This window comes from Oratosquilla oratoria, chromosome 6 (genome assembly GCF_046742065.1).
Source record: "Oratosquilla oratoria isolate Oo_2021 chromosome 6, ASM4674206v1, whole genome shotgun sequence".
Taxonomy (NCBI): Eukaryota; Metazoa; Arthropoda; class Malacostraca; order Stomatopoda; family Squillidae; genus Oratosquilla; species Oratosquilla oratoria.
This window is the reverse complement of record NC_134782.1, coordinates 65,393,979-65,411,105: the sequence shown is the minus strand read 5'-3', so window position 1 is coordinate 65,411,105 and position 17,127 is coordinate 65,393,979. Positions and strand designations below refer to the sequence as shown.

The 17,127-nt window shown below is 38.1% G+C and overlaps 1 protein-coding gene across 1 annotated transcript in view; it reads right to left on the bottom strand.

Moving 5' to 3' along the window:
• Window positions 1–16,688, bottom strand: part of LOC143026046 (uncharacterized) — a 77,740-nt gene extending 61,052 nt beyond the window's left edge. Inside the window, exons 1-3 of the mRNA XM_076186038.1 lie at window positions 16,629–16,688; window positions 11,957–12,190; window positions 1,882–1,981 (exon numbers count right to left, since the gene is read on the bottom strand). Coding sequence (XP_076042153.1) covers window positions 1,882–1,981; window positions 11,957–12,190; window positions 16,629–16,688 — 394 coding nt within the window. The remainder of the gene's footprint in view (window positions 1–1,881; window positions 1,982–11,956; window positions 12,191–16,628) is intronic.
• Between the last annotated feature and the right edge of the window lie 439 nt (window positions 16,689–17,127).

Here is a 17,127-nt window from a genome sequence, read left to right as displayed (position 1 = left end):
TGTGTGTGTGTGTGTGTGTGTGCAGGTTCTGTCACTGTAACTCACAATCACATACACTATCCATTATGTTCTGGACAATAAGAAGCGACACTATACAACTGGGTAGGGGAAGGGGGGAAGGGGAAGCGAGTGGGGGGGGGGACGGACTCCCGCCCATAAGGGGGGGTCTCGACCAACCGCGGCTCCGTTCATCCCGTGGCCCTCAGATGCATAAATCATTAGCCAGAACAGAATATATGAAGTGTGTCACACCTGGTGAAGGAAGGGGTTGGAGGTTAACTATGGCCAACAGGAGGAGCACCAATAGGTTAAGGGACTCTACAGGTACGTTTTGCTCAGAGAGATTATCGCTGAACGATGATCGTTCATGACTTAATGATGATCGTCAGACGATTATCTAGAACACTATTTTTTTCTGAAGATGGCTGCTTTGCTTCGAGCTGCAAACTACGAACCTACCAACGCGTTTACCCAAATATGATGCCAGTTATTAGGATGCACGTCACACTCCATTGGCTGTGGTAGTTGGCTAATAATCGCAGTGAGCGAAAGACGCCTAAAGTGGACTGCAAATATATAATGAAAATACTCGGACGACAATAAATGCACTGCAAAATTATAGGTAAAACTCAAGGGACCCTAAATATACTGTAAATATTTTGACAATACTCAAGCTACCCTGAATGCCTTAAAATATTATATGTGTGTGTGAGTGTGTGTGTGTGTGTGTGTGTGTGTGTGTGTGTGTGTGTGTGTGTGTGTGTGTGTGTGTGTGTGTGTGTGTGTGTGTGTTCGTAAAGAGCTGGAGTCCAGGAGTCATTTGATCGGAAAAATTTCAAACACTGGACTTGGCAACAGATTTACTACCGAAATTTCGAACCCTGTACGGGGTTCTTTTTCAGGGTTATACAATATTAATGACTCCTTTTTGCGGACAGGGTTCGAAACGTTGGTAGTGGATCTGTTACTCTGAGTCCAGTGTTTGAAAATTTCCCGATAATATATACTGTGTATATATATATATATATATATATTTATATATATATATATATATATATATATATATATATATATATATATATATATATATATATATATATATATTGACAATATTTAGGGGACCCTATGCACTATAAAAATATTGATAATATTCAGGTGATCCTAAATACTCTGCAAAAATACTGACAAAAATCAAGGGACCCTAAATCCTGGGTAAATATCTATTGACAATACTCAGGGGACCCTTAATGCAGTGTAAATATCTATTGCCAATACATACATATACCAAAGGCTTTCTTCCCCCTTACACGGGAGGTACCCAAAAAGCAAAGGCAAAGAAATCCCCCCCACCCATTCCACCCCCTACATACTCCACTCCCCTCTACCCTCCCTCTCATCTTGGCACCTCCTGGATGACGGGCCATCCCTGCATCTTGTCCAATTCCCTGGGTCAGAAGCAGTGTCGCAAGACACAGCACATCCACAGCAAGGCCGCTTCATTAATTCGGTGAACCCCCACCCACTCTACGTCCCCTCATGTACAAAAGAAGACGGGGAGAATCCCCTTCGGGCTGCATCAATTAATTTCTTACACGTACTCCCTCACCCCCCGTCCCCCACCCAATCCCCCTCATGCATTACAGCATCATCCATACACAACCATTCTCCATTCACCCCAATCTTCTGTCCTCTCCCGTCCTTCCTCAACAAACATTTCCCTCTTTCCTAATACCCCTTTTACCACATCCATCCATCTCATCCTAGGATGCCCCCTCATGTACATAGGTAATCTGTTCAATACTGATTTCCCAGGTAGACACCATAAATCCTAAAAGTACTGATAACATTGTCACTGTTAATATATGGTAATTACTTAATTACTTAATCGCAAAATGAGACTCAAGGGACATGACGCAGCACAGAGCCTGAATTGAAGTTCAGTTTGAACTTCACTCTCACTTGAAATGCTGAAGTAGCACATCTAGAAGCATTACAAGTGAGAGGGAACTTCAAACTGAACTTCAGTTCAACAACAGGAAGTCTGAGCTGTGTTGCTTACGTCTCAGTTTACGCTCTGGATTAGGTCGGAGAAGGATTTTCTTATGATAAGGAAGTTTTTATAATTCACTAGCAAGGAAATATGATACCGACAATTGTCAAGGAGGCAAAAACTTAACACACACACACACACACACACACACACATACACACACACACACACACACAAGGCTCGACGACTCTAACGGTCCGAGATCGATTCCCCCCCAGGGTTGAAGTAATTTCAGTGTGGCTGCTCTGCGCGCTGGCACTCCAACTCTTGTGGGCGGGGAGTTGGGTGTATGTGCAAGGTCACAACATTACCCATAGATCGGGCATATGTGAACTCTACCTCTCATCCGGGAGGGTAGTGGCTGCCAATCACGAGTCCAACACGTGGTCCAAGACCATGGTGAATGACACACACACACACACACACACATACACACACACATACACACAGGGGATCCTGTTAGGATCCTAAGGATCCAGGGGACTCGGCGGCCTTGTTCTTGTTCCCCTACGAGTGACAAGGGCCAAAGATGTCATCCAACGATTAAGGTCTTCGTTAAAATTAAGTAATCTACGCCACGAGGCGCTTAAGGTGGCGGCACACTTGGCTTTTGCTACTTCGTGAGTAGAAACGACTTCGATTACAATATTCTAGACTTCCGAAAGAACGCCTTAACAATGTGTTTAACATTCGTACTCTAGGTTTCACTTCTCTTAGTTCGTCGTTCAGCTTCTCATTCTATGACGCAAGAGTAATTTGTCATTTGGAAATTTGAAAAACAAAAGATCGTAACCGAAGTTGTCTCTACTCAAACGAAGTAGCAACAACAAGTAGCACGCTAGCAAGACATGCCCAGTGTGCCGCCACCTTTAGTTGTCTTCGGCCTTGGCCATCGTCACTTTTGCCCTAGGTGTTAGGGATGACTCTCGAATCCATCCAGAAGACATGGCGTGCGTTGAAAGTGTATGTGGGTAAAAAAATTATATGTATATATATATATATATACTTATAATACTCTGATAATCTTGTTTCTTATCTTGCTTGCTTGATACCGTCACCCAGCCAATCAGAAGAGATATGACGTCACGACTGAGGACCAGCCAATCAAAAGAAGAGACATGGCGTCACATCATATGATGTGTAGTGTCCCAAGCAACGACAACATGCCATCACAATCTTCTGCATTTCACTTCTTATAACAACGTATCATTTAGAATTTTATTTGACCCAACATACATATATATATCTATCTATATATACTTATAGAATTTTCATATTAAGTATCTAAAAGTATAGCCAACTCCTGAGTTAGCATCTATGAGGCATAATGAGTTTATTAAAATATCACAAACCGTATAAATCATATGATGCGTAGTGTTCCAAGCAACGACGACATGAAGTCACAATCTTTTGCATTTCACTTCTTATAACTAATCAAGTCACTGCCTTCGTCTATTGACCATTTTATTAACAACGTATCATTTTAAATTTCATTTGACCCAACGGGTCACGGGTGGTCTTGTATATATATATATATATATATATATGGGGTGAAGGGGGCTTTGGGGAAGAGGGGAATGTCTGTTGAGGAAGGACGAGAGAGGACAAAAGACAGGGGTGAATGGAGAATGGTTGTATATGGATGATGTTGTGATGCATGAGGTGGATTGGGCGGGGGGATGGGGGATGAAGTAGTATGTGTGGGCAAAATTTGACGCAGCCCGAAGGGATTTCTCCGTCTTCTCCTTTTATGCATTGGGGGGACGGAGAGGGGGGATCGCCAATTTAATGAAGCGGCCTTGCTGTGGATGTGCTGTGTTTGGCGACACTGCTTCTGACCCAGGGCAGTGGACAAGGTGCAGAGATGACCCGTCATCCAGGAGGTGCTAAGATAAGAGGGAGGGTGGAGGGGTGTGGAGTGTATTCAGGGATGGAATGGGTGGGAATGATTTTATGTCTTTTCCTTTTTGGCTACCTCCCTTGCAAGGGGAAAAAAGCCTTGGTATATGTATGTATGTATATATATATATATATATATATATATATATATATATATATATATATATATATTTATGTATATATATATATATATATATACATATATATATATGTATATTTATATATATATATATATATATATGGGGTGAAGGGGGCTTTGGGGAAGAGGGGAATGTCTGTTGAGGAAGGACGAGAGAGGACAAAAGACGGGTGAATGGAGAATGGTTGTATATGGATGATGTTGTGATGCATGAGGTGGAATGGGCGGGGGGATGGGGGGTGAGGTAGTATGTGTGGGCAAAATTTGACGCAGCCCGAAGGGATTTCTCCCTGTCTTCTCCTTTTATGCATTGGGGGGATGGAGAGGGGGGATCGCCAATTTAATGAAGCGGCCTTGCTGTGGATGTGCTGTGTTTGGCGACACTGCTTCTGACCCAGGGCAGTGGACAAGGTGCAGGGATGACCCGTCATCCAGGAGGTGCTAAGATAAGAGGGAGGGTGGAGGGGTGTGGAGTGTATTCAGGGATGGAATGGGTGGGAATGATTTTATGTCTTTTCCTTTTTGGCTACCTCCCTTGCAAGGGGGAAAAAGCCTTGGTATATGTATGTATGTATGTATATATATATATATATATATATATATATATATATATATATATATATACTAGCCAATTACACGCGCGTTGCTGCGAGTTCGTGAATAATCCCTAACCTAACCATACCATACCTAACTTTAACCCTTAACCCTAACCAAAATATCTTTAAATGAAATATAGTTTTAAACACTCCCACTCCCAGATGTGCGCCCCCTACCCGAAGGTTGGGAAACCCTAGTTTGAAAATACATGCATTCACAAACGCAAATATCATGTGCACATTCTTTTGCGTGCGTGTGGATTGACAATAAATGCCTACAGCTAGAAGGTGAAGAAATGTATCTACTTTACTTATCTTCAGAATATATATGGTTATAGGGGTTTATTTGGAAAAACCTAGAAAGTTTGTAAATACTAAATTTCCGCCGCAATAAAATTAAATGAAAATAAGCAATATTTCAACATTTGGTAAAATTATACAATCATTTTACATTTGCATAATTTTTTTCTTACAAAAGCTATCATGGTTTGTGGCAACACTAATTTCAAAAATATAAACAATACTTATGAACACATACATTGATTTGTTTAATTATATTGATTCTTATGTTACAAAAATAATAACTTAAGGAGGAACTACAGTAGTGGCGTGTTCCCTCACCATAAACCACCTAACTTTAACCCTTAACCCTAACCAAAATATTTTTTTTAAATCAAATATAGCTTTAAATAGTCCCCCTCCCAGGTGTGCGCCCCCCTCCCGAAGTTGGGAAATCCTAGTTTGAAAATACATGCATACACAAACACAAATACATAATCATGTGTACACATTTTGTGTGCGTGCATATGTGCATGTGTGTGTGTGAAGAAATGTATCTAGTTTATTTATCTTCAGAATATATATAGTTATATGGGTTTATCTGTAAAAACGTAGGAGTTTGTGAATGAACTATTTCCGCCCGCACACAAATCAAATGAAAATAACCAATATTTCAACAGTTGGTAAAATTATACAATAATTTTCCATTATGGTAATTGTGATTCAACAAATGCAAGAATGTCCGATAACTGACTTGGTTGCGTTCTCAGACAATTGGTCAGAATTGATGTAGAATTTAAAGGCTTCTTATGAGAAGACGTAAGAACGTCCCTTGCCGTCAGGTTTCAAGATAAGAATGTCAGGTTCCAGAGTTCTGGGTATTCTTGAGTAGACTGACGAAAAGTAGCCGTATACGGCGGGACTCGAACCCACGGGTTGACTTTCACCTTAAGTAGATTCTCAAAGTTCCCAATTTTAAACCAAAATTACCTTAAAGATTCAATGACTATAAGGGAGGGGAGTTTAATCGTATTTTATTCAAAGTTACGATAGGTGTGGTTCGAAGATTCGGAAAAGGTTCCTGAATCGAAAGAAATTACCGTAATGCTTTGAGGGAAATCACCGAACCAAGGTAAACATTACGATACCCAAACAACAATTACCACACCATAAACATGCATTCTTCTTACAAAGGCTATCATGGTTTGTGGCAACATTAATTTCACAAATGTAAATAATATTTATGGATACATACAATAAGTAACAATGGTTTGTTTAATCATATTAATTCTTAAGTCACAAAAAAATACTACGCGACTTCAGGGGATACTACATAAACCTCCTAACTTTAACCCTTAACCCTAACCAAAATATCTTTTTGGAAATGAAATATAGTTATCCAAGTAACTGGAGTGACAGGGTATCAGAATATGTATGGTTATGGGGGTCTATCTCTGAAACCCTAGAAGGAGTTCGTGTACATACAAACAAACAAATAAACAATCAGACAGACAGAGGCACTACTTTATTATAATATATATATATATATATATATATATATATATATATATATATGTAAATATATATATATATATATATATATATATATATATATCAATGTAAGCAAAATAGTAAAGTCGGTATGTTTCAACAAAACTGCGCAGCCAGACAGGAAACCAATTCGGTTTCCCAATGCACAATGGTGTATGTATGTGTGCTATATTTACATTTACATTTGAATGCGCACCCGTTTAACGGTAAGTTATACATATAAGTTTTCCGACCAATGGGACACTGAACTTTTTTTAACAACTATCAAAACTACAGTACAATTACATACCTTTACTTTGGTAAATACACCAAAATCCTCTTGAACACTTACAAGTTACAACCTCCAGTGCACACAACCAAAGTCTACACTAATTGTCCTTTGGATAACTTCCTTCATAGTCGACATGACGTCACTCGCCCCGCCTCCTCGCGCATGGGCAATTATCTGGAAGACTTTGACAAGCAACGACTTTGGCTTCGAGCTCATCTTAAAATCATATCGATTAAATATTTGGATGCAATGGTTAAGCAATAGGCTTTATTCTGGCATCCACAGTGGGATTTTATTTATAAGTGACTAACTGTCAAAGGGTTGGAGATGGTGAACTTTAATCGTGCTGTGGTATAGAATCTACCGTATTCGCATAAATCATGGTCATACTATCAGATAAGGCTTATCGTTTCGTTCCAATGATTCACAGACACTCACAAATAACGCAACACAAACTAGAAAGTTTACGTTTGATAGACTGAAACACGAGAAATTATTAATCTTATTGCCCCCCACTATTCACTCGTTGGAAAGTATAGCAGTAAGGTCTTCATTATCCAATTAATTCGATCGTTAGTCGGGTTCTTTCTCAATCTCTTTTTTTTATCGACATATTTCAGAAAGCGGCAAAAAAAAAAAAACCTCCCCAAATACACATGAATAAGTCAAATAATATACAATTATACAAAAACTCGCAGATGACTCTTGGGAAAAAAAAATAACAGATCAACGTCAGTTGGCGGTGTACGAAACTCACGGTACCCGTTTTCGATCTTTTCTGTTATTGCCCCACCACTATTTTTTTTTTCTTTTATTTTGTTTATTTCAGGTTAGGTTAGGATAGGTTGTGATAGGTTAGGATAGGTTAGGTTAGGTTAGGTTAACCTAACTTAACCTATCCTAAGAGAAACAAAATCAAAGACAACAGAAAAAAAATAATGGTGGGGCAATAACAGGAAAGTTCCACATTTTTATTTGCGGGACTTTATATTTCGCTCTCTGGCAATAACTCCTTCATAAATTCCGTCTGATTTACTTGCGATCAACGTTTAGTGATACGTACGTTCTAACAACGATTGCTGTTGTTTTCTCCAGCGTCGTCTGCACCATTTAAGATTAGGTTGAACTTGTTCGTAACAACGCAAAACAGTCAACGACTTGCGCCAATAACATTTACTACGTTTAGACATCGTGTCATGAATAATGAACATTACTAAAAACATTCACGTGCACATTCTATGCGCATGCGCTGTAGTATACACGTAAATCTTAGATAAACTGCGTGGCAGACGTTACTGTTGTCAAAACTCCGGCAAACGAAGAGGACGATGTTGTTGATTTAATTTACTAAGTTTTCTGGGATTTTCAGTCAGATTACAATGCTTATCACACTGGGCTATTTTTTCTTTCATATCCTATCTCTACTTGAATAACAAGAATATTACTTCACTTTCAGAAATCTATATCTCTCTAAAAACATTTCAGGGGTCACAATAAGATTGTCATTCCAGAACGCCCACATAAAGATTCACCCCATGAGATCCCTGAAGAATTCACCCCAGTACGCCGAATATCAACAATGGAATAAAAATTAGATTAGGTTAGGTTAGGTTGATTGAGGGATATGCTTAATGTCACCAACTTATACAACCGAAGAATCGTAAACCCAGGATGGCCCACATGAATTGTCACCCTAGGATAGCCCACATGAAGAATTGTCACCCTGTCGAAGTCTGGGATGATCATTCTTCATGTGATCCTATTTCAGCTGTATATCTATTAGTACATCATTCAGTTTTGCTATATATGGTGGAAAGATAATTTGATATTTGGAGATTCGAAAAATAGAATATTGTAACCGAAGTCGTTTTCAATCAAACGAACTCTCAACAGTTGGTGAAGCACGTGAAATCCTATTGTGATAACCCCTAAATTTGGTCAGGTTAGGTAAGATCAGGATACAGTAGATCAGGGACGGGCAACCTTTATCATCGTGCGTGCCAGTATCGATAAATGCCTCCAGTTTTGAAGATTCATCCAATCTACGACGCAAAAAGTTTCTCACGTGTCAAATTAAAATACTGGGTACAAGTTTCTAACTACTATCTTAAGTACTGGGGAACCTTTTTCAAATATAAAACAAAAACAACGGAGAGGTAGAACATAATACTGTGCGATTTGTAAGTCACGTGAGATTAAGATTCACACTATCGGTCCGGTCACGCTCCGGTCTCGTTCCGCTCCGGTTCTGAGGTATTCAGGGTTGATTCACACTATCGGTCCGGTCGCGCTTCGCTCTCGGTTCTGAGGTATTCACACTATCGGTCCCCTCTCGTTCCCGTCATCCCCCCTCCCTCGACACCAGTAGAAGTCTTACCATCAGTTACGAAGGATGTGTGACTTTTCTGACGCCGAGTTGGCAATAATCGCTATTGCACTTGATGAAGAAGAAGAAGGAAAACAAAATAGAAAAAGAAAGAAATTGTGGGTTCATCCTATGTTGCAAGATAGGAAGACTGAAGGAGAATTTCATACTCTGTATCCTCGTCTTATTGATGATGAGAGTAAATTCCACAGCTATTTCAGAATGAACAAAGGAACATTTGAGAAAATACTATCCAAAATTGAGGATGACCTGAAATGTACAAGAAGATGCTGCACTTCCTGACACTGATGTGCTTGTACCATACGTTATAGTGGGAGATGAGGCTTTCCCGCTCAAGAGAAATTTGATGAGGCCCTACCCAGGTTCACAGACTGAACATAAGGTAGAGAAGAGGATTTTTAATTATAGATTATCTAGAGCCAGGAGGATAGCTGAGTGCACATTTGGTATTCTAGTGCAAACCTTCAGAATATATTTAAGGAAACTTAAAGCTATGCCTTCTAACGCTAATGCGATCATTACAACAACATGCATACTTCACAATCTGATACACCCAAATGCTGTTGCATTACCAGATACTGTTGTCGTGCCTCCATCAAACATAGTACGTCCAATGAGAGGAAGAGGGGGGAAATGCTACAAAGGAGGCTTTTGGCGTGAAAGAAACACTGAAAGATTATTTCAGTTCCCTAGCTGGTTCAATGCCTTGGCAAAAGGATGAAATATAAGTAGACAAACAAACTTGTGTAAGAATATTTGTTGAGTGAGCTAAGGAGATGCATTTCCGCAGTGGATAATAGGTTATTATACATATGGAATTTCTTTCTTCGGTTAATAATGTGTATTTTTTTTTCTCTCAGTACCTTGGCAATATGATAAGTATGCAAACATTAATGTATAGGAAAATTGTTTAGTGAGGATAGCAAATGCATTTCCACAGTGGACCTTAGGCAATTGTATGGAATTTCTTATCTTCACAACCCAGCTGCCTGCTTATTTCAACACAGCTTCTTCTTTTCGCCACGTTATCACTGTAGTGCAGCGAAGTCAGGTCATACAGCTCTGGTTTACCTTTTGACTAATTCTATTAGCATTTCATCTGAATCCACAAAATTAAAGTAAGTTTTGTAGGTTATATTTTATTCAGTTGGTGCTTATGTATATCCTCGCTGTACGCATTGTCATTGTATCAGTGATAAATAAAAAGAAAACGTATTTTTATAATTTTTATAACATTCTCATGATCCCATTGTGGTGTTTCCTTTGGATTACCCATGGTTTGGTAGGACAGCAGGTAACACTACTTGCTTATATGAAGGCTGAATCTCGACTGGAGTGGACCAGGACCGTGGCAACTGAGTTCACACTGGCGCTCACGATCCAGTCACGCTCCGGTCTCGCTCCAGTAAAAATATCTTTTGACGGAACCGTGACCGGAGCGAGACTGGAGCGAGAGCGCCAGTGTGAATGCTTCCATTGAAATTAATGAGACAATATTGGACCGGACCGAGAGCGGAACGGGAGTGGAGCGCGACCGGACCGATAGTGTGAATCAAGCCTAAGTGAATGTAAAATCTAGTGAAATAATTTTTACTTAGAGATAATTTTTGCTTAATGTGCAATTTTAGCTGACATATAAAGTCACACAATTCAGACTCGTTTTTTAACATCAGCAGAAAAGCAGACAAAACTCTTAATATCATTTAACTTCAACAGAAAATTACCTTTATGGCAAATGTGCTCAACAACATGTTTCACCAACCCTTGATATATTTCTAATGGAGTATCTAAATGAGGTAGCCGTTGAATAACGCGAGCCCTTTGTGGGGTCACATTTGCATCTTATTTTGATCAAATTGTAAACCCTTAAGTACCTGAACGCAGAGTTTGCTTACCGATGATTTTATTATTTACGAAACATGAAAGAATATATAAAGAATTGTGATAAAGGAGTCATAAAACGTCAAACCACCTGGTGACGGTTGCAAAAACTAAACGGTACACAAAACCAGTGTCACCAGGAACTTTTAATAAAACTCGTATGCATGGCTTCAAAGTTAACGTTTTTGTGTGTACATAGACACACACAGACACGCACACACACGCGCGGACACACACACTACATATATATATATATATATATATATATATATATATATATACATACATATATATAAATATATATATTTTGTGTGTGTTGTGTGTGTGTGTGTGTGTGTGTGTGTGTCCCAGTCCAAGCGATGATCGTCTTTGCTGGTATGTAGGAACACTGCGGAATTTTCCTGACCATATTTGATGGAGTTCTTGTGTTCCTTTATTCTTATAGTCAGTTCTCTTTCTGTTTGGCCCCAGTACACTTCTTCACAGTCCTTACAAGGTAGTTTGTAAACCCCGGGGCTGGTGTCCAAATTCGTTCTTCGGTATACATTTACTACTTTCCTAAAAATACTGTTTGGGTAATTAAATATCATATCTATAGGTAGTATTATGGTGCCTTTAACCAGAAGTTCTCTCGTGTAGATCGTGTAGATAGTGGTTCTTGATGGATCCTGCTTGAAGGTGGTAAGTGAGTCGTCTGGAGAGGCGAGTAGTCGTCATTCCTACATAAGAAGTACGAGTTCCACAGTCCTCCTGTTGACATCATGTATGCATGTAAATGACGTTTCTCCTCTGGAGGGGCTCTGGGGGGAGGGAAAGGTTTATATCTTAATAAAAAGTTGGAAGACCTTTTAGACTGGTAAAAGATAATAAAATTGAGATAAATGTCCTTGGGTATCGGTTTTACATTGCGGCTGATGATGTTCTTCATAACTCTTTCTTCAGTTTTATATGCTGATGTCATGTGGCTTTTGTAAATTAGTTTCATGGGTGTCTTGTTTAGGGCGTCGGTCTGGGGTCCAAAGTACCATCGGTCGACTTCATCCTTGATAGCTTTCTCTACAAGGTTATTAGGGAAACAGTTGTTTACGAGAACTTTGGAGGTCCGTTCTCGAGCTAGAGTGCGAGCACAAGGACTCACCTGACATTAGAGAAAAATTGCTGCCGAAACACACAAATAAATATATATATGTGTGTATATATATACATATATATGTATGTATATACATATATATATGTATATATTACATATATATATACAGTACATATATACATATGTATATATATATATATATATATATGTATATATATGTATATATATATGTATATATATATATATATATATATATATATATATATATAGTTGCAAGATGATTGAAGGAAAAATTCAATCTTTTAGATGTCTAGCGTGCACACGCACGCATCAGCTACAGGATGTAAGATCCGACGTCTCCAGAGAACTCCCGCGGGACCACTTAATGTGTCTGACTTCACAGAGGTAATTTGGGCCGAGCGCGTCTGACCTCACCGTGGTCAATTGGGCCGAGCGTCTGGACACCTGTGTCTGAAATTTCCAATGGGACCTTTCGCAGTCAGGCTCGTAGATTCCTATTAGCGCTAGAATTTTCAATTGTCTCGGATTTCACGAGGCAAAGGGGTGACTTAGCTAATTTGGAAACCGATATTTAAAAAAAGATACGACATAAATTGCTACATAAATGTATTTAAAATTAAAAACATGACTCTTAATGTTATAATTTTTACTTACTGGTGTGTGATAAGGCTTTGTTAATTTAATTATAAGGTAAAACTAAAAATAGGTAATTATTTTTACTGAAGTAAGTATGAGCAGTAAAAATAAGAGGATGTTGATTTCGGTTTGTGCATTTTATCTGAGTGTTGAAAAATAATGGATATCACTGTCACGTCCTGTATATGAAGATAATCAGTGAGATAGAAAATAAGAACAGTGGTGGCAGACGTACGAAGCGAACGACGTTTGTGTAAAGAATAGCCTCTTAGATCTGCTGGGAGCTATTTTCAAACAAATATAACTAATTTTACGTGTGCTGTGGCAGACTGCACGTCAGATTCAAGAAAAAGTAAGAGAAAGACAAATGTCAATCGTACCGAAAAAAATAAGTCTTCGATGCAAAACTATATTTTCGATACATTACATGGATTTGCCTATTGCTTGGTGCATTCAAATGAAAGTATATATCAGTATACGTCCATTGAAGTCGGTAGAAAATGACAAATTGCTTGGCTTGATACAATTATAGGCTGTTTTACGAATATAATCTGTAATTATAAATAGAGGCTCAAACAATGCTATATGCCGTTTGCAATCATGAAATTAATTGACTTAAATTTCAGACACAATAATGTACAACGATACACCTCTGTAAGCTTATAAAACTTGCCCAAAAAAGTATTTATTTTCCGGCAAGAATTACAAAATCTGGCGGTGTCTGGTATTAAATCGCTCACTGCGAAAGGTCCCATTGCAAGTCATCCTACGTCCAACATATTTTCAGTATGTGTTCCCATTGATTGAAATCACCCATGCATAAATACTGAGTATCCATACTCAGTTCATGTATCGTACATCGTAGAAGTAGAGTAGATAGTAGATAGAAGAGGACAACTTGTATACAGCTCTTTGTTTTGGCGACTGCCACCATGTATATGTAAATACAGTATTACCATTGGCAACCGCCAGTGTTTTGCTCGGGGAATGTGCAGAGATGTAGAGCAGTCTAGATGGAGAGATTAAAGCCAACAAACTACAACTTCATTTGCCTCAACGCCTCCCAACTCAATGTAAAACAAACACAAATATACAATATATATATATATATATATATATATATATATATATATATATATATATATATATATACATTGTATATATAAAACCAATCTGCCGTCATAGGACTGTACGATCCTGCCATCCTTTCCAGAACATAATTGCTCAAATCTTTCACCAATATTGATGGACTTCATAGAGAATCATCTCCCTACCTCACGTTTTCAAAACCCGTGAACCCCTTCACCACCATCTGGAGGTGCAGCCTCGAGGACTGACATTCGATCTTTGGACAACTGGGCACAATAATTCTCTTTATCAACTTCGACTGTATTTCCTCGGCTTTTAAACGTGAGCCAACAACCGGTGAGTGCTCGACTCCTACAAGTTCAGAGTGGGTCACTGATCAACTCCTCCCTGTCATAAAAGGATCAGTATCCTTTTATGACAGGGAGGAGTGGGTGTGGGTGGCTACATTGTTTGTATTTCACCAAGGTGATTCAATAAAATGGTAAAGTTCTACTGGTAAGTTTAGTGGGAAGTGCGTGTGTAATGTTATAGCTACTTAAGTATTTATTGTGATGCGGAATAGTTTCTTCCTTATCATTTGTCAAGAGGTGATTTATGATTTCCAAGTCGCGTTGATTACTACCCATATACCGTACCATACCTATTTCGCATTTGATTGTTTTCCTTTTATTCTACAATTTACTGTTTCAAAAGTAAAATCTCGCAGTTAAAGAATATCTCGTTTTGTTTTTCTTTAACAAATTGACATCCTTTAAAAACAAAACTCCGATACACACAAAAATCTTATTTCTACCAACAGGGTGCATGCCTTCTCGGAAACGAAATACAACGAGACGTGTATTAAAGATTAAAACTGCGTGACTGGCAATGCCAGCAACAAATATCTACGTCAAGGTCATTCCGAGAATATAGAGTGACCCTCTACTATCCAGAACAACAATTTATATATTGTCACGAAAAGAGGACTCGGTGAAATGGCAAACCAAAGAAACTAAATTTTCAGATATAAATCACATGTAGCACTAAAAAATTCTGTCAGGAGACATGCCTACTAATGTTGAAAATGTCGTCCGACTTGACGTCAAACCTTTTTGTGATATCAAATTTGCGTACAGCGACAGGACATACCCAAGCTTCGCCCCCCTACATATGGACGACTTTGCAATTACATTCTACTTTCTGTGCAAAATGTACCCACTTCACAGAAAGTACCACCAACTAGATACAATACGTCATAATGACAAAACAACCCAACAAGACCTTTCAATCTCCCTCTCTCTCTCCACACACACACACACACACACACATATATATATATATATATATATATATATCAAATAATTCCGACTGTATATATGTAAATATATTTACACACACAAACACATATACATATACTGTATATATATATATACATATATATATATATATATATAATATATATATATATATATCAAATAATTCCGACTGTATATATGTAAATATATTTACACACACAAACACATATACATATACTGTATATATATATATATACATATATATATATAATATATATATATATATATATATATATATATATATATATATATATTGTCACCACCGCTGCCCGAAGGTTGGCGGCATGAGGTACAGAAGGATAGGATAAACATCATTTCACGCACATTTCTTTAATCTATACCCTTCGGGTAGATGTTTCACATGCAGACGGTGTTATTTCTGCAATTACCGATTACAATTAGATTTTGCATTGGCAATCTATTACATTAGCAATCATCACAATAACTGAACACACTTCATTATCAATTCCTACCATCGTACATCAATATTCCACACAATTTAATCATCTCAATACCCTACCATGATTGTTTTTACCGCCTCCATAGCATCATAAATCCTCTCCTATCCTCAACATCCACACATATTATGAGAAGCCAAACATATTATCATTAATATGCCTTCTACATTAACACATTATTCTTTCAAATATATTACATAAGCATTCTCAATTAGTGCTTACCAACAAAGGGTTCCCTTGACAACTTATGTTAGTCAAAACATCTTCAATGCCCAAAGGCTAGACATTGAAAAGGCCGGTTGTCAGTGAGGCTCAGTGTTGCCACTTTTGTAGAGGCGAATTCCCACAGATTAAAGATTTTTTCCCCACAGATTTCCACAAACTGAAATTAAAATCCCACACAATTCCCACAAAATTAATACAGCATTATTTCATATAAATCTATTAATGATTAAGAAAAAAAAAATCTTACAAGAAAGCAGTTACTTAATATTTAACAACTAGACAGCCTGCAGCTACAGTAGGCCAACCAAAACTTTGCAATACAAACATCATAATGACAATAATTAGATTTATGGTTACCTACAGTCTCAGTTTCTTACTGCATTAAATCAAGATTAATGACATTCTCCTCCTCCTCCTCCTCTCTAGAACCTTTAGCACCGAAATTTCTTATCATGTCATCAGTGGGCTGAAAGTTTACACACGACTGATAATAATGAACCAACCCATACCTATTCTGCAACAATGCCTCTACCGACCTAACCTTTAGACGATTTCTCAGTTTCGAGTGAACAACATTCATTTGAGAGAAAATTCTTTCTACTGAGGCATTTGAAAATGGAAGGGGCAATAATGCCAGTACGAGGCCTGAAATGTTTGGGAACATTTTCTGTCCTGCAGAATTTTCCCTTTCATTTACCTCAGTCCAAAAACTTACTACATTACCCAAGCAACTTTTAGGCCACTGCTGAAGACACATTGAACTCCATTAATTTTCAAGACCATCTAGATCCTCAAAGGTGCAACAGGGTCTTTAATCTGCGATGTGGCAATGGAAGGATGGAAAATTTTCAACATCATAAGTATCTCAACATTATCAGGTAAGCGCATCTGAACTTGTTTTATGAGTTCAACCACAAACTCTTTACACCGCTCTTTGATATAGTGAACTTGAGCTACAGTTAAAGAACAAGCAGATGCATATGTGGTGAACTCATATCCAAAGTTCATTGTCTCACATGGCACAACATGACCCAGAAATTTAAGTTTGGGTAGGTTTTCATCAGAACATTTTGGCAAGTGCTTTCCATTTACTACAATGTTCATTAGATTACGATACATTGCAATGAGATCCTGTGTTACTTTTATGACATCTGCAGTTTGTGACTGGAAAATCTTATTAACACTATTTCTTTCAGAGTTTTTCTGACAAACAACAAATACA